The sequence below is a fragment of the Ursus americanus genome, chromosome 17 (assembly GCF_024610735.1).
Source record: "Ursus americanus isolate L20-20 chromosome 17, mUrsAme1.1.p, whole genome shotgun sequence".
Taxonomy (NCBI): domain Eukaryota; kingdom Metazoa; phylum Chordata; class Mammalia; order Carnivora; family Ursidae; genus Ursus; species Ursus americanus.
Window position 1 is genome coordinate 18,794,848 of NC_142143.1, and position 20,829 is coordinate 18,815,676.

At 39.2% G+C, this 20,829-nt stretch overlaps 1 protein-coding gene across 5 annotated transcripts in view; it reads left to right on the forward strand.

Annotated features, from left to right (window-relative positions):
* IGF1 (insulin like growth factor 1) overlaps positions 1-20,829 on the forward strand; it is a 76,258-nt gene that overhangs the window by 40,680 nt on the left and 14,749 nt on the right. For 2 of the 5 annotated variants that reach the window (XM_045779893.2, XM_045779894.2), the window contains exons 3-4: positions 13,765-13,946; positions 15,440-15,623. In XM_045779893.2, coding sequence (XP_045635849.1) covers positions 13,765-13,946; positions 15,440-15,601 — 344 coding nt within the window. In that variant the 3' untranslated portion in view covers positions 15,602-15,623. Of the gene's footprint in view, positions 1-13,764; positions 13,947-15,439; positions 15,624-20,829 lie in introns of those variants that run through there. The other 3 variants (XM_045779895.2, XM_045779896.2, XM_087868812.1) reach the window with 2 other exon arrangements.

Consider the following 20,829-nt stretch of genomic DNA (forward strand, 5'->3'; position numbering starts at 1 on the left):
TGATGTGTGCATCTGGATGAGAACTAGAAAAAAAATTTAGCAAAGATAATATTATTTGTTGAGATACCAAGATTATGGGTAAAATTTCTTTATTTCAATTTCTGCTAAAGTTGTTATAACTTTGGCAATTCAAAAGAATTGGAAACAAGATGGTCTGGCTGCTGCCCCTTCTGGAACTGGAAAGAATCACAGTATACTGAGTGAGATGTGAGCATCACATACCCAGCTGCACCCCAAACTGTAGGATTGCATAGACTTCTCTCTCAAGGGCAAAAGCCATGGCATTCCCTCTGACACTCTCTAGAATAGCTAGTGTAAAACTATCTACTGCATGTGCTCAAACCCTGGGGTTGACGGACATAAACGGCCTTACCCACATCCTTCATGGATATTAACATCACATGCCTTCGAGAATCCCAGTAACAGTATCAACTTCAGAGTTTTTCCTCACCTGGGATTTCTCCCATTTTCAAGGTGTCCTCAGCTGAAGGGAAATGGCTCTACAACTCTCTAGCTGTATGATTTGGGTCAAGTTACTTAACCTTGCTAAGTGTCAGTTTCCTCATATGTAAAATGGATATAGTAATAATGCTTACTCCATGTAGTGCTGTAGGATGTAAGTGGAAAAAAAAAACAGGAAAAGTAATATTTACGATAGTAGTTTAATAGAAAGCACTCAACAAAAGGAAGCTATGGGTAATGTTTTTATTGCAAAGGCCCCCATTGTTCTAAATGTCAAAGAAATAAGTTTAAATATAAAACGAACGAAAGAATGAAATGCTGCCTTTCACTCTCAAGAGAAACTTGTTTTTAATGGAAAAGTTTGCAACCTCATTTGATTGTATCTTTGGGTCTTATTATAGTTCTTTCCCTTCCACCGGCTAATCAGCATCCTCTGGGTTTGAGTGTTCTTGCTGTATGGAGGTACTGTCTGCACTATAGTGTTTCAATCATATTAGGGAGTTTAACTCAGCATCCAACCAGGTAGCATGGTTGGGTGTAGTAACTCTGACATTTGAAGAAACGCTTAATTTTAGGCCAGATAGAAGGCTAGGAGAAAGAGACACTGCTGGTGATGCTACAGATGACTAACCCAGATGAGGGAGATGAGAAGTCTGGGAAGCCAAGAGCCACAGCCAAGGACAAGAGAGGAATTTGGTTTGAAAAGAGAGTGTTAAGACATCAACAGCCTGGAAAGAGAAGTCCAGGGTAATTTGTGGCCTGTTGAGTACCAGGAAAAAAGATGTGGCAAAAGAAGGCACAGATGTTGTGAAGAATGCAAGGAATTTATGACGATTCGTAGTCTGACTGCGGGAAATGCCTGCCAAGGGCAGATCTCAGTGGACCGTGGGAGCACTGGTTCAGTGAGAAGATATGTGAAGACTAGGACTTCACAAGTGACCTTTACCAGAGTATCATCTTGAACCAGAAGCAAAGGAGGAGGAGGAGGAGGAGGAGGACAAGAAGTTGTTTGAGAAGAAAAATAAATGTTAGCAAGTCTTTAGAAGTTATTAAAATGTTTCTAGACCAACAGCCCCCTTTTTCCTATCATTCTTTTAAGAAGTCATCATCAATGACTTGAACTCACAGTTCAGAAATGAGGATGTATGCAGCTCTCGCCACATTCTCTTATCAGAACACACACTACTCGGTTAAAAAGCTTTACTACTCTCCTCTCATACCAAGTATATAGAAGTTGCTACAAGACCTTGAGGATCATTTCTTCTCATCAGCCTGAAGGTTTCTATATGTAGTTTTTATACAAATATGCATCTAATTGACATAGTGGAGATTATGGAGACCATACCCATCAAGAGGTCAATGGATTTGATATCTCCTTTCTCACAAGTGTGAGAGGCTTGGGTGTGGGGTTACAGGGAAGAAGATACTTTCTGGAAAGCTGGGAAGAGAAAATAGAGGCTGCCCTGCTAAAAGACTATGCATCAGAAGAGATCTGTTAGCCTCTGAACTTGGGCCCTCACTTCCTGCTGGAGTTAAGACAGAGCTAATTTGCCTAAGTATTAGCATAAGCAGTGCCTCCATGCAACCTTCTCAAATCAGATCTGAGCCAAAGAGAGCAGATAGAAGACAAGTGTTAAGGGAAATAAAATGTCCCACAAGCAGTATCCTGTCCCAATATGACATATTAGTCCTCAGGTTGCTTGTTCCTAATGAGGCTAATTAATTCCCCAACCATGGATAAACTGGTTTATGTGATAAACTGAAAAACAATTTATGGGGCAACTGTCTCTAGTTCTCAGAAAGTAAATTCATGGAAGTGAGTGACTGGCTAGAAGGTCAAGAGGCCACTGCTTCAGAGTGGGGTCCCAGAGCGGAGCAATGTGGTTATTCACAGCATGTTTGACTATGTGAGAAAAAATAAAAATAAAAGAGTTTGGTTTCTCTTTTGTGATTTCCCAATATCACAAGATGAAAGTATGTTTCTTTGTTGAATTTAGTAAAATAAATAAGAGAATCAGAGATTTTTCTTAATTGAGAATAATATTTGCTAAATAGCATTCATAAGTTTTGAAGAGGTAGGCATGCCATCAGTCTTAGATGAAATAAAATTAAGAACAGTGTTTATCATGGAGACAGGCCACAATTTAACCACACCTCTCTCTCTCCTTATTCATAATTTACTTCTTCAATTCAGAAAAATAATATTTGGGGGAAGGAGGTTGGGATGAGTGGGTGGTTAAAAGCTAACAGGCTTAGCGATTGCCAGATTACTAAGAAATCTCTTTAGTTGACCTTAAGTTTGTTATCATGTCCAAAGATGTTTGAAATTCTAAAATACAATAATTTGAGGAAAGCACTTCAAGTCTTTTGGTCATGTTTAAGCTATCAAATATTAAGAGAAAAGGGAGAAAAATTGTAGCAGCAAAGTTCCATTGAAAAAAAAGAAATAAAAGATGGTCTCATGAGTCCAGACTTTAGCTGAAATTTCCTGAAATAACATAAACACTCTAAATAAACCTTTCAGCCTCAGTCTGCATACCTGCTTGGTATTTTGATAAATAATATTACACCTTGCTTGAGAACTCCTTGTACAGATTTTAAAATTTTAATAACTTTAACATTAGTTTATTTTACCAAAAAAGGGGGTGATGTTTGAAAAACCATGTTTTTAATGGTCGTCTTCTAATTTTGTCCCCTGGGCAGATGTTAGGTACCAATAGCGGAGATGACGACCTGTCTGGAAGCTCATTCACTTTATCAGAGATGATACAGCATATGGTTGTAGCTGGAATTTTCCAGGGAAACTATGCATGTGTCCCCCTGGAAGGAACTGAATATCTCACAGAGGATTCATATACCATTCACAGACACCAAGGAAACTAGTGAAATAAAAAATTGGCCACTCTGAGTGCTACAAAGTTTATTAGCATTCTGGTCAACAATATTAGCAACCCTCCCAGGGCTTGTCACTTATTCATTTTTTCAAGATGCAGCTTTGTAAAGAGTAATGGTAAAAGACTATACCCACTATTTCACACTAATTCTCATTTCCAAGTGTCCACATAAGTGAAGGCCATCCCTCACTTATTCCTCAAAGCCTTCAGGACCCTGATTTCCAGAATGTAGTTTGATTCTCTCTACTATTTCAACAGCTCCAATAAATGACTCCCTTTCTTACCCTTTTTTTTTATTATGATGTTAGTCACCATACAATACTTCATTAGTTTTTGATGTAGTGTTCCATGATTCATTGTTTGCATCTAATTCACACCTGTATCCTCCTTGAACTGGTTTCTTCAATCCCTATAGATGGTCTTGTTCCCTCCTCTTACTCACACCCCCCTCCATATTGGACTTTCCCTATTTTCCTCCATCAAATCCAACACTGATCCCTGATTTCCTTAAATTCGGCATATGAATCCTGTTTTCATCTAAAATTAAACCTGACAAAATGGAAACTCCTGGTTCTCTCATCAAACTTCTCTTCACTATATATTTCCCTATTATTAGGGAGAAGCACTGATATGCCATATGTACATTATTGATTAGAAAGTGGGTAACATAACCATCCAGATAATCCTTAGGGTCATATTGTTAGAAGGAGTGCTTGATACTATCCAGTACTTTGGTTATCAACATAAGGAAACTGAATCTCAGAGAGTTTGGGTGATTTGTGAATTTACACAAAGGATCTGGGGCTAAAATCCAATGTTGTTTTCATCATACCGCATTGCCTTCTTTTTATTCCCTCTCTGCATACAGCACTCTTGTAGGTGCTACAGAAACATTTTATAGGACCTTTCAATTCAGGAACAGCCTTGTTGAACACACACCGGCATGAAAAGGACATCACACACAACCCAACTGGCACTGAAGTGCACACCATGTGGTTATTTATATCATGTAACGCCCTAACCACCTTTTCCCTCCCTCCTCCTCCTTTTCTCCCTGTGTTCAGTCTGTCGCTGACTCTGGCTGTTCCTTCTCTGCGGTAATGCCAAAGGCTGTCTCTGCTGCTGTGGAGGCTGCCTTCCAACAGCTCACTCCCTGATGCAGGCCCAGTGCCTCTCCTTACGGGGCCTCCACCTCCCAACACTCTCCCTTCAGACACGCCAGACTGCCCTGGCAGCTGTCACCCCTTCACCTTCCATCCTGACCATGTCACACCCACCCCTGGGAAAATCTCCAGATGTGCCCTGAGCAAAACACAGAGGCCTGAGTGAGGAGACTGACAGGGAACAGGGCCCCTGAGAACGCAGAGCAGGTGCCAAGTTGCAAAGAAAAGAGAAATGATAGACTTCAGAGTGAAACTAAAAATAAAGAGAATGTGTTTTAATACCCTTTTGGCTGATTCATCTTTCTGTGGCACCAGAGAGAGGGGTGTTACCCTCTATTCACCAGTGCCTTATGTTTTGCCTACAAGGCCTCTCTTACCACATTTGAAAGAGTAAACGAACAATAACAATGCAAGTATAGGAGATAATGTTGGTAGCATAGCTACAATCTCCAGGTTGGAGCCAGACTCATCTTACAATTTCCGTCATAGTCTTTCTCAAAAAAATGAGATAAGTAAAGTCCATATACATAATTCCTCAATATCCCTTCGTGTTCTTTCTCTTGCTGTCTGTTTTCATCTCATTCAGGCATGGGACCAAGATGGAGTAGTGACTAAGTGGGCCTGGTGACACTGTATACTTGGTGACTGCTTATTCCCAAAGTGAGGTTGGCAGGAGAGGGAGCCCTAGTTTTCAGTTATTCCAAGGAGGGAACTAAACTTTAATTCCTAGCCTACTATGGAGTCTGCATAGCATCAACTTTTGTCCTAAAATTCATCAGTGAGTAAAAACATCAGTGGCTGTCAATAGCAGGAGAGAAGAAGATATAGAGGAAGAAGAGAAGAGAAAGAGCTGAGGCATGAAGCGAAGAGAGAGGAGAAAAACACATATGCTGGTTGAAAGTGATTGGGAAACCACTTCTAACCATCTATTTGCCCACACCCATCTCATGCCTTGAAACACTGTTTTGAAATAAGTGGATGGATGGGGATGGTAACTCTGAATAATTATTGGGGAGAAATCAAAGGTAGCAAGAGGTCAAGATAAGCCCATATGACTTTAACTTGTTTGACTTGATAGGAGCATCCATTGTTAGAGTGTCTATTCTAGATTACAACTATTTAGAACAATCTATACAACATATAGTTTGGGTGTCCTTTCAAAGGAACAGTTATTCATTTATTTTAATGGCAAACAGTCCTCCTTTATCTAGAAAGGATCTTTTACAACCAAACATTGGAAAGGATGCATTTTTAAGAGTAGGGGGAAGAGGATACCTGCCTAGTTAGCTATGTTATCCAACTCAACTCCATAATAATACTACTTAAAATAGCTAACATTCACTTAGACTTTACTGCATACCAGACATTGTACAAAATACTTTACATACATTATCACTTAATCTTCCCATCTATCCTGGGAGGTACTCTTTTACATATGTCCAATTTAGATAGCCTCTGCGTCTTAGAATATTTGGTGCCTTGCCCAAGGTGAACAGTGAATAAGTGGCAGAATCCAGGTCTGTCTGACTCCAAAGCCTGTGTTTTTAGCCATTCCACATATTGCCTCCTTCATTGGTATGACTGATGTCACAGGCAGATCATACCAAATCCTGTAATATATTCTAAATAACTGAAACTATGTAACTAGAAAATGGTAGCTAACTTATATAGCAGGCCCGAATGAAGTCATTCAAACATAAAAATGACCTCTTGGCATCTGATTATCTTTTACCTTAGACGTTGATAAACCAAACCATTCCCTTAGGACAACATTTCTGTCCAGCAAAGCATTTCTCTTGCCAAAGTATAATTTTGTTGGCTACATCTATCTCCTCCAAGCCCTGGAATCAGACCTAAGCTAGTAAATTGTGCTGTCCTGGCAAGACGCTCGTCCTCCAGGGCATTGTATCAGGCTAAAGTAATACATCATGTTGCTTCCCACTCTGTTGGCCCATTTCTCCAGAGTCCTAAAACGGTAATGTTTCTGCTCTGAATCGCTAGTTTTCTTGTTCCTGGGCCTTGTGCTTTAGCTTCCTGGTCTTAGAGATAGAGGTGGGCTAAATAGCACTATTTTTACACCTGCCCTTGAGTTGAGGCTTCCAAAAGAAAGGAGGGTTTAAAGAAAGGGGAAGCCCCATAGATCTCTGCTTCATTCCTTTCAGACCCACAGATACACAAACATTGACTTGATTGGGTAATGAGATGATTTTTGTCTTTTGGGGTTGTGGGGATTTAGTAGCTGAGAAAGAGTTGCTGAGTGGTGGGGGTGGGGGTGGGTCAAATAGGGCCAAGATTCCTAGAAAAGATGGCCTCGTCCAACTGAGAAGTAGTGCGACCAGCAAATACCAGCAGTTAAAAATTAACATAGGCCAAAATGAAATCAATGCCTAAATGTGATAGGTTTTCCAGAAAAGTTCATGACATGTAGTTCATAGAAAAGTGGACATTTTCTCAGTGTTCACTTTTACAGATGCCAAAGGTCAGTCCTACTTGGAAAGATCCTTCTGCAGAAAAGCAGAAATGTATAGAGTCCACTAGCAACATATAAGGCAGGCAATAGGTATACATTTTTTAAAAAACTTCTTCAAAAATAGTCCTAATTTCAAAGTGTTTGGCAGTAGCCTTGATACTGATGGTAAGTCACTTTACTCCCTGATACATGTGTGTGTGTGTGTGTGTGTGTGTGTGTATGTTATTCTAGGTATATAATGATGTGCCTAGTTTACAGAAGTGAAAGCCTCTTTCTGTATCTTTACTAAGCACATGACAACATGTATCTCAATAATTGTTTTCATTCAAGTGTGATTACCATAGAATTTTTTTAAAGGTAAAATATTGACTCATCAAAAGGCTTTAAGCTAAATGCAAATCTTATGAATTCAGAAAATATTAACCATCAATGTATCATATTTTGTGTTTGGATAAATAGTCTTATCTCAATTTTCCTTATGTTGGAATTCATGAAAGGAGCCTAGTTTTCCATATAAAGCCATAAAATGTGTAGGAAGGATTGAGAAGTGATTCTCACTTTTCCACCAATGAAAATAGCAATTAAAATGCTAAAGTAGAGACAACTTCAAGATTACTCATATTTTACCCAACTTTCCTAAGAATACCATGCAAAATTATGTCAACTGAATGATTTTTTTATTAGACAAGGTGGCCCATGGGGAAACGTTGCCCTAAGAAATTAGTTATTCTGAGTTACTCTAAATTGTCAACATGTCTGGAGGTTTTGGATAAATGGTGTAAGAAACTTAATTTTCTGGCTTCTGTGGATTCTTATTGTAGTAGTTAATTTTGAAATCAATCCTCAGTTAATCAAAGTTAAATGGAAGTAGTTTCTTATTACTTAATAACCTCATGTGTGTTTTCCATCAAACACATAATTGTGAATTTTTTTAAAATAGCCAACTTGAATTGTCTTACTTCTTTTTTTCTGCCTTCAAAATATGATTGACTTTAGAACCTACTCCTGTTAGCAATTTCTAAAGACTAGGTTTATTCCTCAGAACCCAAAGAGTAGCAAGTTGTGTCTTCAGAACTGGATATTTCCCTGTTTGCAAAATGTTAGCATTTTTCGTTGTTTAAATACTGATTCTTCAAATCAATGTCTCCTCTTTCCATTGATAGGGTTAAAATAATTAAAGTAAAGCTTTCTCAATAAGAGGGGAAGTTTCAAAGCAAATTAAAATTGAGTACAGCATTCCAACTGCATCCCAAGAAACCTATAAGAAACACATGCATGCATAGCACAGTAGAGGTAGTACCATTTCTACCAGTAATGAATGACTAGAGCTCTTTGTTCTAGAAGTGATGACCCCAGTTTAATCTCAGCATTACACCTTCTCCTTCAGAGATGGAGGGAAGCAAGTTGCTTGCATCCATGACAAAATGTAAGACTCAGCTAATTGGTGTGGTTTTGATGATGCCACAATTCTGCCCAAAACCCTTGTAACTAGCAAGTTTGCCCTGAAGATTATTGAATTACTCCACTGACCATGCATTATTTAAAGGGAAGTGCTATTATTATAGAAGCCAGCTGCTTAACCATTGGAATTCTGTCTGTTGGCCAACTTTCAAGATATAGCAGTGCACTGTGACTACGCATTATGTCTACTCATAGTGGAGTCAAAGCCTAGGTTAGGTGGTGGCCAACTTGTCTGCTAAGCAATATTTGGTGTGCAAGCTTTGGAGCAAAACTACTGACAAAATAAATAAATAAATATATAAATTTTCAATGTCAAGACTCTGTCAGCAAGAAAAAGTCTGTGAAATTTTATACATGTCTATCTGTTCATGCTAATGGTTGAGTGAGTATATGGTCACTTCATAATGCCAGTACCACAGAACTCTGGGACTGTACCTACTTGTAGAAAGGACTGTCCTTTTTCTATTCTATTTCTTTTGTGGTAGTCTCAAGTGAGGAAAAATATTTTAAGCCTCTTGGGGAACTCAAGTAATAAATAGAAAAAATATTTTCACTTTCTAAGTTAAAAAATATTTGAGGGGCACCTGGGTGGCACAGCGGTTGAGCGTCTGCCTTCGGCTCAGGGCGTGATCCCGGCGTTATGGGATCGAACCCCACATCAGGCTCCTCTGCTAGGAGCCTGCTTCTTCCTCTCCCACTCCCCCTGCTTGTGTTCCCTCTCTCGCTGGCTATCTCTATCTCTGTCGAATAAATAAATAAAATCTTTAAATATATATATATATTTGAACTTCTTTCTTGAAGACAGTGTAAGTAGCTCCCAACCATACTGAGTATTTGGCCTAGATGGGTTTTCTCCTCCATTTCTTTACTTGCTTCAGAATATCTGAAGTAGACGGGATCATGGCAGTCATACACTGTGTACAATACAGGAATATGCTCCTAAGATCTCTGGCAGGTGTTCATACAGCCTTTACTTAACTGTTTCTAGCAATGGGAAATACATTACCTTTAAAAGAAGTTTGTCCCATATTTAACACTTTTGAGTAGCAATATTTGTTTCCCATTCACCCACCAATTCTGACTCTGCATGCAGGAGCAGAATTACATAGTTCCTAATGAGGAGTTCCTAAAGGCAAGGATAGAAAAGTTCATTCCACCTCATTTAAAAATTAATCATATTGACAACAGCTATAATTTACAGGTGATTAAAAATCTCCATTTTTCTCAAAATTGATACTGGAACAAATGATTTTACAGCCTTTCTAATAAACCATATTGTTTCAGACTTCTGATTTTAGCCCATAGCAACAAATGTCTTTATTTTGGTTCTAGAAAAAAGTAATATGAGTGTACTGGTGGTGGGAATGCAAAATGATTCAGCCACTATGGAAAATAGTATAGAGGTTCCTCAAAAAATTAAAAATAGAACATATAATCCAGCAATTTCACTTCTGGGTATTTATCTGAAAAAAATGAAACACTAATTTGAAAAGATATGTCTACCTCTATGTTCATTGCAACATTAATTATAATAGTCAAGATATGGAAGCAACCTATGTGTCCATCAGTAGATGAATGAATAAAAAAGATGTGGTATATAGTATATACAATGGAATATTACTCAACCATAAAAAACAATGAAATTTTGTGATTTGTAGCAATATGGATGGACTTAGAGGTATCATACTAAGTGAAACAAATCAGATGGATAAAGACAGATACCATATGATTTCGCTTATATGTGGAATCTAAAAAACAACACAAAGGAACAAACAAAACAGAAACAGACTCATAGATATAGAAAACAGTCCTGTGGTTGCCAGAGGGGAAGGGGTGGGAAGTGGGCAAAATAAGGGAAGGGGATTAAAAGGTATAAACTTCCAGTTATAAAACAAATGAAAAACAAGAATGCAATGTGCAACACAGGGAATAGTTAATAACATCGTAATAACTTTGTATGGTGACAGATGGTAGCTAGATTTATCATGTTGATCACTTCATAACGTTTATAAATGTTGAATCACTATGTTATGCAACTAAAACTAATATAATACTGTATGTCAACTATACTTCAATTTAAAAAAAAAAAAAAGAAGTAATATGAGGCATCTGAAGATAAAGGACAAAACTTTGACCCTCAACTGCGGCCTCTCAATTAGTCAGAAATAATTTTTTTTACTTACATATCTTGATGTGGAACCAGAAACCAAGCCTATAGGACACTTCAAAGGATGAATTAAACTTTAAAAGGCAATAGGTAAAACTTGTTATATTCATATATTCCCAATGAAGTACAATTAGTCCATTGCAGATATTATGAATAGACAAAGAAAAACATCTCTCTAGAACTGCAGTAACTAAAGATAACCAGTAGTTACATTTATGGTAAAATCCAAGTCTGTATACCACTATTTCAACAATATTTTTTTAAAAGATATGGACATAAGGTAAACTTTTTTTATGGGGCATTGCAGGAAAGTCCTAAACTTCTGTTCCTAAATTCATTGATCTATGGACTGAAAAAGCACAGCTATTTTATCGACTGAGCCATGTAAAACTCTGAGCTCATCTCAGAAAGGTGACAAAGCAACTTTGGGTGTGTGTGTTATTATTTTTTTTGCTGTGCTGATGATTACTTTCTACTTCATAAAAGGAAATAGACCTGTGGTGAGTTTCATGGCTTTTGATAGTTGCCAAGAAGGGAATATGCAATACATACAGTGTTTTCTGCATTCCCAAGACTAAGAGTGGTGTCTTCCTCCAGAAGGAAGATTACATTAGGGATGCATGAAATGGAAATGCTAAAGAGGTCCTGGAATTGCAAACCCTATCCCTCTCCATCTTCAACCCATAAGCATAAATTTTGAAATCAGTTGTTTCTGAGTTAGCCAAGATTGAAGGTTTTTGGAACCACCTTTACCACCCCACCTTTAAACATCAAATTACTGTTCTATACTACACAACAACAAAAAGTCCCAGGTATGTCCCATTAAGAAATGTATAGTTTCGACAAAGAGCAACTGTTACCTATGGTGAACAACAGGGATACCTCAAGTAAGTCAAGTCACCTTCTCCTTCCCACCCCAAGAGGAAAACCAGTATATCAGCTACTCTTAACTGGGTGACCCCTTCAACCTCTTGAAATAACCACTTAGCAAAAAGTATGTAGAAGTCTTTTGTGGATTACAAAGAACCATGTAAGCCCATTTGCGTCTTTCCTCTAATTATAGTCCCAGGAAAAGATTATAAAAACAAAAACCAAAAGACATTGTTTACATTGCCCAGGGGACTGACCGAGTCTCAGCTTGCCAGGGCCTGGCTGGCGAGTAGAACCAGAGAGTCTTCTGCACTAGTGGATTCTCCAATGGCAAGTGAAAGCACTACTGAGGCTTCGATTGGGGCCAGCTGCCTGGTCCCTCCCAAACCCCTCAACCATGAGGTGCCCACAGGGTTTGCCCCTAAGTGAGGAAGCAGACCCCACCCAAAGAGACCACAAATGAACCCTCACTGAGTTACTACCCCCAGCTGCCCTAAGAATGACAATAAACCTGCCTTATGGGGAGGAAGCATCCCCAGGCTCCTGTGCCAAACATCAGGAAAACATTTGGGTTTGTAGAAGATGCCATGAACAGTTGGCCCTTCAAGCAGCAAGGCAGCCATACTAGTTTGGTAGCAGGCCATTACCATGGGTCTGATCTTCCCTAACTAGGGAGTTCAAAACATACATGGGGATTTTGACTTTCAAAATGCCATCCTGAAGAATGGTGTCATTATTACACAAATATAAGATCTTATTTAAAATATAACATTGTCTTCTGTGTTGGGAATAAAGAATGAACATATGCCAGATTGATTAGCTGGATTCTTCAAGCTCAGTGGTTCACAAATTGTCCTCCATGAAGACTAGATATCAGTGCAGAAGGCCAAGCCCCCCACTTCTCAAGGGAGGTAAGGGAGATGAGAGAAAGCCAAGATCCAGTTCCCCCTGCCTTTGCCTGAGCCAGAGCAGTTTCACTTTTGTCTGCTTTATCCATTGGTATATAAGCAAGATTTGGTTTAACAGAAGTTCTACTTTAACAAAAAGTTTACAAAGAACTCAGGTACATTTAAGTTCCTGTGGCAAGTTCATGTAAGCTTGTTTTGCCCTCTCTTTCAATTCTAGAGCCGAAAAAGTGTGCCCGAATCAAAACAATGCAAAATAAAACTAAACCAAAACCTACCTGCGAAGAAAAGATGTCTAACTGATTTGCAAATATCAAAAGAAATTTGATTCATGATGTGCCCTCTGGGCAATTAGAATCACATGAAAGATGGACGTTTAGTTCATTCTGTCTCAGTGTAGTAGTTATTCTATAAGAAAACAGAATTGATTGTTCTGGTCTCTCCAGGGTGATAGGAGAGGAAGCCCCATCATACTAGTATTGTTATCAATCCCAAGTTCCAAGGCTTCTGGATGCACTTAATACTAAAGCTGTTTCTTCACAGATTATATAAGATCCTGGAAAAGGGTACTCAGAGAAAGTGAACCAACATTTATTTAGGATCTCCTTTTGTCAGGTGATGTTCTAAGCACATTTCATACATTATCTCATGTAATCCTTAAAGAATCCTTAAAAGGAAGATATTATTAAACCTACTTTACAGATGGGCAAACTGGGCCCAGGAGGCTTAAATATCTTATCCATAGTTACACAACAGGTCTCCTGGGCTCTCTGAGGCACTTGAACTCTGCAGGGAAAGATGTGAGTTCGAATCCTGATTCAACTCCTTACTGCATGAATGACTGAGTCTCAATTTCCACATCAGTAAAATGAGGAGCCCTTTCCAGACTTAAAACCCCTTTGGTACTCAACCTGATGTCACAATGGAAGCAGTTAAGCAAAAGAGCAAAAACTTGAGCCATCCTGCACATGAAAACTATGCAAATTTGCTAAAAAGATGAAGAAAACTTAAAACATGATCTTCTTTTAATTAATATTCCTAGCAGCCTCCAAATGAAGTGAATATATAAAGAAAAACTAGGCTTGAGCATAGACAAGTTCCTTGACTACAGGTTTCTGAGAACTAGAGAATTAACAGAAATAAAATACATGGTGCATGAGTTAGTGCTAAGGAGTGTGGGGCTGAGTCCAGAGACACACTAGAATCTAGAAGGATATGTAGGGTCAGGAATTGTTGGGGAAGCTTCAGTAAGAGTCTGAGATGTGTAGGTTGACCAGGTGTGGGGAGAAGAGAGGCTTCAGGGGCTGGGTGGAACTGTGAAGATAGCAGATTCCCCACTAAAGCCAGGCCACTCTGTGTTTGATTTGCATAGACAAGCCCACGGGGTATGGCTCCAGCAGTCGGAGGGCACCTCAGACAGGCATCGTGGATGAGTGCTGCTTCCGGAGCTGTGATCTGAGGAGGCTAGAGATGTACTGCGCACCCCTCAAGCCTGCCAAGTCTGCCCGTTCAGTCCGTGCCCAGCGCCACACTGACATGCCCAAGGCTCAGAAGGTAAACCAGCTGGTGGGGAGGGATCCACCATCCTCAAGATATTGAGGTATCTTATCCCTGGTGGGTAGGCCAAACAGAAATTATGTCCCACAGTCTCCTGGCTTACAGGTCAAAAAACCACCATTCTCACCTCAGATGTCCATCCCTTTAGTCACTCCACATTGCAAATTCTTCTTTCCGCTGCTCTGGATGACCTGAATGGAGAAGAGTCACTAAATGTGAGCTTTGGTATTAGACAAAACTGAAGTCCTAGCTTCACTGAGAGCCTTTGGCCAAATAACATAACCTATCCAAACCTTAGTTTCATCAGTAAAATTGGGATAATAATACCTACCACATCAAGTAATTTCAAGAATTAATAAATACACATGCAATTCTTTTCATAACCTGCACAAAGTAACTGTTGGGCAAGTGCTAATGCCTTCCATAATTGTAATTAATAAAAAAAGCATGTAACTTTTCAAGTCCTGGTATTCTGCAAAGGTGCAAGGAAAGAAAATATGCTAAAATGGGAACTATTTGAAATTCACATTCAATGGCAAGCTTAACTTTTAAAAAACCCCATTAAACATAGTAATTGCTGTTTGGCTCTAAGAATACCTAGAAATTTCTAATGATCAAAATCTGTAGGTGTCTTTTTCTATGACCTAGACTTCAAACAAACCTTAGAACTACTGTCTATGCAATCAAAAGTACATAAATGATCTAATGCATGAGTCACTTGATAAATTTTGTTGAATGAGTGAATAAATGAGTGAACAAATGAAAAGTAATTAAATTTTAGTCCTGAAGTAGAAAGAATAAGAACTGAAGAATAGGGGGTAAGTAAAGGAGAAAAAAGAAAGTGAGGAAGGGTGGGTAAGGAGAGTAAAGCCCAAGTAGGTCTCCTTGGGGACACTGTTAAAAAAACCAAAACCAAAAAACAAAAACAAAAAACTGTGGTTTTACTCTTTGGAGCCAAAACTAGCATCGTGCAGAAAGCATAAGAAGAAAAACCAAGAAGTTCACAGTGACACATGTGCTGCTTCCTGGTCCTACGCTTGCAGCCAAGGCTGGAGGAAGACCAGGGAGCTTAGCAGAGAGGTGACCCCAGGGAGCCACCATGAATGATGGAAAGGGCTTGGGCACAATCTGGTGCACAGAGAACATAGTAGCCAGTGGGTAAGTCAAGGAGAAAACATCATAGAAGTAACTTAGGTGAATATGGCTGAGAAGTATGCTTGAGGGGACAAAGGCAGGTTAATTCTTTCTCTTCCCAGGTGACCCAGTGCCTCACAATTTCTAGCTGGGGAGGGGGTGGGGGTCAGAGATGAGTCCCAGAGTTCTAAAAGTTTGGGTCTTGTGACTGAGGCCTAGACATCCCTCCAGCACCAATGCTATCTCCTGTACCACATGGAGCCCAGGCGTTCTGGGCTGACTCAAAGGCTCTGTCTTCTGGGACACATCAAGGGAACCACCTGTTCTCAATGCAATTATTTTTGTGATGTTTACAGTATCGTCCCCCATCTACCACCAAGAAAACGAAGTCTCAGAGGAGAAGGAAAGGTGGGCCAAAGAAACGCCCAGGAGGGGAACAGAAGGTGGGGACGGAAACAAGTCAGCAGATGAAAGGAAAGAAGAAAGAGCAGAGAAGGGAGACTGGAGCTAGAAACTGAACACAGAGGCAAAAAAAGGAAACTGGAGGAGAGAAGGACTAAGCAGACAGAGGCAAGGACGATGAGAGAGAAGCAGACAGCGATAAAGAAAAGTGGGAAGTGCTATAGAGGAATGAAGAACAGTAGGCCTGGTGGAGCTAGATAATGCATGTGATGGAAGGAGAAGGAACCTGTTGTAGAATGTGGATAACAAACATGGAGAGAATGGAAAAGAGAAATGTAATGCCCAAGGAAGTCCAAAGAAATACAGTGGCAAGAATGAAAAAAAGAACACAAATTATAAAAGAGGCAAATAAGACACATTACCCTCCCTCCCAAAAAAACCAATTAAATAAGAGTAAAAGAATTAAGATAAAAATCAAGGCTTTTATATGTATTTTAAAATTTTGTGTGAAGCTATTATAGAAAAATTGCCCATGTCAATATATGTCCAGAGTTAAATATTAGCCCAAAATTCTCAGCAAGACTGAATTGTGTCATAGAAGTTCCCAGATGTCCTTTCCTGCAGTGTCATTGGAGGCTGGGTTTCTTAGTCAAGTCCAGGTTCAGGCCAAAGGGCACTCAGTATTTGCCTAAAGACCTGTGAGGCCAGTGAGGTAACCTACAAGAGGAGTCATTGAACCTTGCCTTCTTTTTTTGCACTTTGGAATCAGATATAAAAGATATATTAGTTGTATTAGTCTACCTGGGCTTCCATAACAATGTACCACAGACTGGGTGGCTTAAGCAACAGATATTTTCACACATTTCTGGAAGCTGGAAGTTCAGATGAAGGTGTTGACCTCATTTTAACATAATTACCTCGACAAATACCCTAGCTCCAAATAGGACTGCATTTTAGGTACTGACAGACAGGACCTTAACATATGAATGGCCGAGGAGAGACACAATTTAGCCCATAACAGAAGATTTATGATGTCTGATTACTGCCTTCTAATTCTATCTCCTATAAAACTCTGTGTGTATGTCTATCTCTGTCACACACACACACACACACACACACACACACAACACACAAATCTAGGTTTTCAGATGTGAAATCCTGCGAGTTTTTGTTCCATGGACACAGTAGGACAAAGGCCTCTGAAGTTGATTGGTTCAATCCCTTCATTTTAAAGACAAGAATACTGAGATCCATAAAAGGGTAAAAGCATGCTTGAGTTCTAAGCTGCCCTCCTTCTGGCTAGCAGAGAAGAGCACATAATCAACATGGACTAAGAAACCATTTTGAAAGGAAAAGACAGGACAGAAATAGATGGCACATGAAATCTTCCGTTAACTTAATAGTTTTCCACCAGAAGGAAGGGCATGAGTGACAGCAAGGGGCTGGATTTCCCTGAAGGTAAAAAAAAAAAGCTAAGTAGAATATAGAATTTAGGTCTTGTAAATCTTCTCCTTCAGCTTCTTTGATTTAACTAGTAGGCTTAGAGTCTTCATAGATATAAAACAAAAAGTCTCAAGATCATCCAAATTATGAATTATAAGAGCTGAGAGAGGGTGTAGGAGAGAAGTGGTCAGCCAAGCAAATGATGACACTTGGGGTAAGAAGATGACTAAACCAAGAAGCGAAGCATTTCATCCAAGTAACCTACTTTGAAGATGTCATGGTATAAAGGAACCTCCTTTCCGCCTGGCCCTCCATGCCCCTGCTGCTTCTACTTCAGGATCATCCTTCCTCTATGGTGCAGTGAAAACCCAGGATATATAATAAATATAGCATAATAAAACATATAAGGCCATGCCCAAGGCTCAACCCAGGAAGAAAAGGTCCAGTCAGAAACATGTCAAGCCCCAGATGGGAGCTAAGCCACTCCTGCTATGGTTGCAAAAGCCTGGCCTATCTGAATAGACAAGGGTAGGCTGGTGCCAAAGCCCATCTAGTCAGCCACCTTACTGAGGAGTTGCTGAGTTCTTCCACTAAGACATCCATGCTTTGAGACCAGCCTCAGGCATAAGCTGATGTTTATCGTGACCACCACCTAAGAGTAGCCTGCAAATACAGATGGTTCTTCAAGTTCCACGGAAGAATTAACAATTCATGTCCTATGGAAAGTTTCCTTAGGGGATTATCTCTTCCCTGTTTCATTGTTGACTAAGTAAATGTCAATTATGACTCAAGGCTTTGGATAAACTATAATTATACTCTACGATAAACTTCATTCAAAAGAAGGGAGGCAAAGACTTTAAAAGAAAAAAAACAAACGGAACTTTCTAGTTAAAAAATGCTTAACTCTCACACTGTGGATTAAAATACACTTCTTTTTGGAATGGGTTTTATCAACTCTAAAGCAGTCATCTTGAATGCCTACATATGATTTCTGAGTAATATGAACTAAGTAAACAGGAAGAACCTATTATTGTCTTTCCATCTCCTCCTTCCTAGTGTCAATACCAAGTACCTAGTGATACATGGCATATAATGCCAGATGGATGGGTGGGTGGATGGATGGATGGATGGATGGATGGATAGATGGAGGAAACAGATGGACAAATAAGTGAGACAGGTAGCTGAATAGCGGTAGAGAAAGACAGACCATAAAAATAAGTAGCATTGCTGAGATGAAATGATTCCTCTCGTCCTTGCATAGGACAGTGAGGCAAGGACAGAGAAAAAAAAAAAATGGAGGAGGGCAAAGGAGTTGCACTGACACAAGCCTTGCATTGCATGTTTGGAACTTCCTTTTAGAGCTTAAACTGAAATGGTTCAAGGACCCACTGCTAAAGGTGGTAACTGGTTGAGTAGTACTTTATAGTGAATGTTATGCACTATTGCTCTCCTTGATGCTTTTTTTAAGTGGGCAGAGTATTAATAATCATTCAAAATTCTGTTTCTACCATTTCTTGAGGCAAATTGATGACTGTATGTAAAACTAATGGGAAGATGGAAGGAATCATGATCCTGAAATAAAATTGTCAAAAGATATTTTGATTGAGCACCTACAATGTGCCAACCTCTGTACTAGGCAGATTATATAGGAGAATTATAAAGACTGAAGAGGCAGTAAAACATAGCAGTTAAGAATACAGACTCTAGAGTCACACTGCCTGGGTTCAAATCCTGACTTTCACTTACTGGTTGTGTGGCCTTGAGCAAATCATGTCATTTACCTGTGCCTTGGTTTTCTCATCTGTCCAACAAGGGTACTATTTGAATCTACCTCCTATGGTTGTGAGGATTTACTGAGATAATATCTATATAAATGTGTATGTGAGCGTGTATGTACAAATACATATTATATTGCTTATAATAGTTCCTGGCACATAGTAATCACTATTAGAGTTTTAGTTAATATTATTTTATCTAGTTCTGAAAATTAGAGCCATTTGAAAAATAAATAGATCTCTAAGTGGAAGTGAGTCTTGTATCACTAAAACCTTCAAAGCCAAGCTTGCCAGCACTTTTTGGTGAGGTGGTAGCAGGGTTTTGAGCAGATGATAGAAGGGAACTCAGTGACCTAAGAGCCCTTCCAACCCAGAGAACCCCAGTTCTATGAATAATTCCAACGTAAGCGGAAGCTCAACTCTCCCATGTGAGGAACCGTTAACTTTTATTTCAAGGTCACAGAATGAACTTTCAGAAAACCACCATTTTTCTCAACCAGTTAAAATCAAATGTAATATGTGTTTTCATTTCATGGTGCCTGAGGAAAATTTAATTGTAGCATGAACTCCAGCTCTTACTAGTTTTAAGTAAAATTGCCAAAATAAATAGAAATGTGGGATATTTCCGGGCTCACACAGCTTCCGGGACATTTCAGTTTCTAGGGCTGCCGATCCAGTGCCTTTCACAAGCATTTGATCTTCTTTCAAACATCTCTTGAAAACAAACAAAACCTCATACAGCTTCGAATGTGCGTGCTGTTAGGATGTAAGGGTGGAAAAAGAGGCAAAAAAAGGAGTCCTCCAAGAGCCCTTCCCCCCTCCCCTCAAGCCTTGACCACCCTCCCACCAACCACCAACAAGAAATAATGTTTTCCTAAGTAATACATTTTGCAATTTCTCAAGTCCATTAGCATCCATGGGGAAAGATGAGGTCTATTCTCTTACTTGTCTGTCTGAAGGGAATAAGACTTTTTCACTATTTAATAGGTAACAGGGAGCTGACTTTTAATCCAAGGGCAAAGTTGATAGTTTGAAGTTAAAGTTGATGTCTTTGGTAGCAATAAGAAGGTCAGTTGTTCTAGACAAAGCAGAATGCCCTTTTATGAGGTTAGGGATTTGGGGTGAATCATTTTCCAAAATCATAGGTAAATACAATTTCTTGGCTTTTCTTTCAGTGAAGAATTCCTCAGGTTATATGCTCATCAAAATGATTAAAAGCCTAGCTACTAATTGCTATGAAAATCAGTGACAGTATTTATTGACCTCAGCAAGACAAGTACACTTTTAAAGAAGGAACAGGAGAGGTTAGCAAATGTTCTTCAGTGACCACTAAATTTCCAGGTCAAAATCAGTTTCTCCATCCTCAGGGCTCTAAATGAAATCTGAGCACCTTTCCCTGATGTCCACATGTTTGGGGTTCATCTTTGATGGGACTCCTTAATGCCTTTAGTGCTACCTCACTTTTACCCAGCAACCAAAAGATATTATTTAGAAATACTGACTTATGTTTAAACTCAAAAAGAGAGAAATAGAAATTGAGGACGTCAGGGAAATTATGCGAGATGTGGGACAATGGACCTGTGAGTCCGTATCTCATACTTCCAGCGAGCAGCCAGGAAAGTTCTCACCATATACAAGAAGCTCAATTACAGATCTGATGGGCTACTGCTAGATAAGTAACAAGAGCTAGAAAACATTTTGGAAAATACCTATCTTTATTTTATTAGCTAATGTGGTTACAGTTCTAAGACCCATTGGTCAGGAAAATAACTCTTTTGAAAAGAGGAAGTTTGATAGAAATAAGAATCCATCCAACTAATTTTAATTCTAAATGTCCTTGCTGGTAATTTACAATCTGTAATTAACTACAGAAAACAGTTTTGAGGAAAAAGGGATTCTTTTCTCTACTTTCTCCCTGTGTGTGTGTGTGTGTGTGTGTGTGTGTGTGTGTGTGTGTGTGTGTGTGTTTATATAGTTTTATGTTTTAGCATTGTTGCAACCACTAGGGATTTGGGGTGAATCACTTTCCAAAATTATAGGTAAATACAGTTTCTTGGCTTTTCTTTCAGTGAAGGCAAATTCTTACGTGAAAACTAATCATCATTCAAGAGAAATCACATTATTCC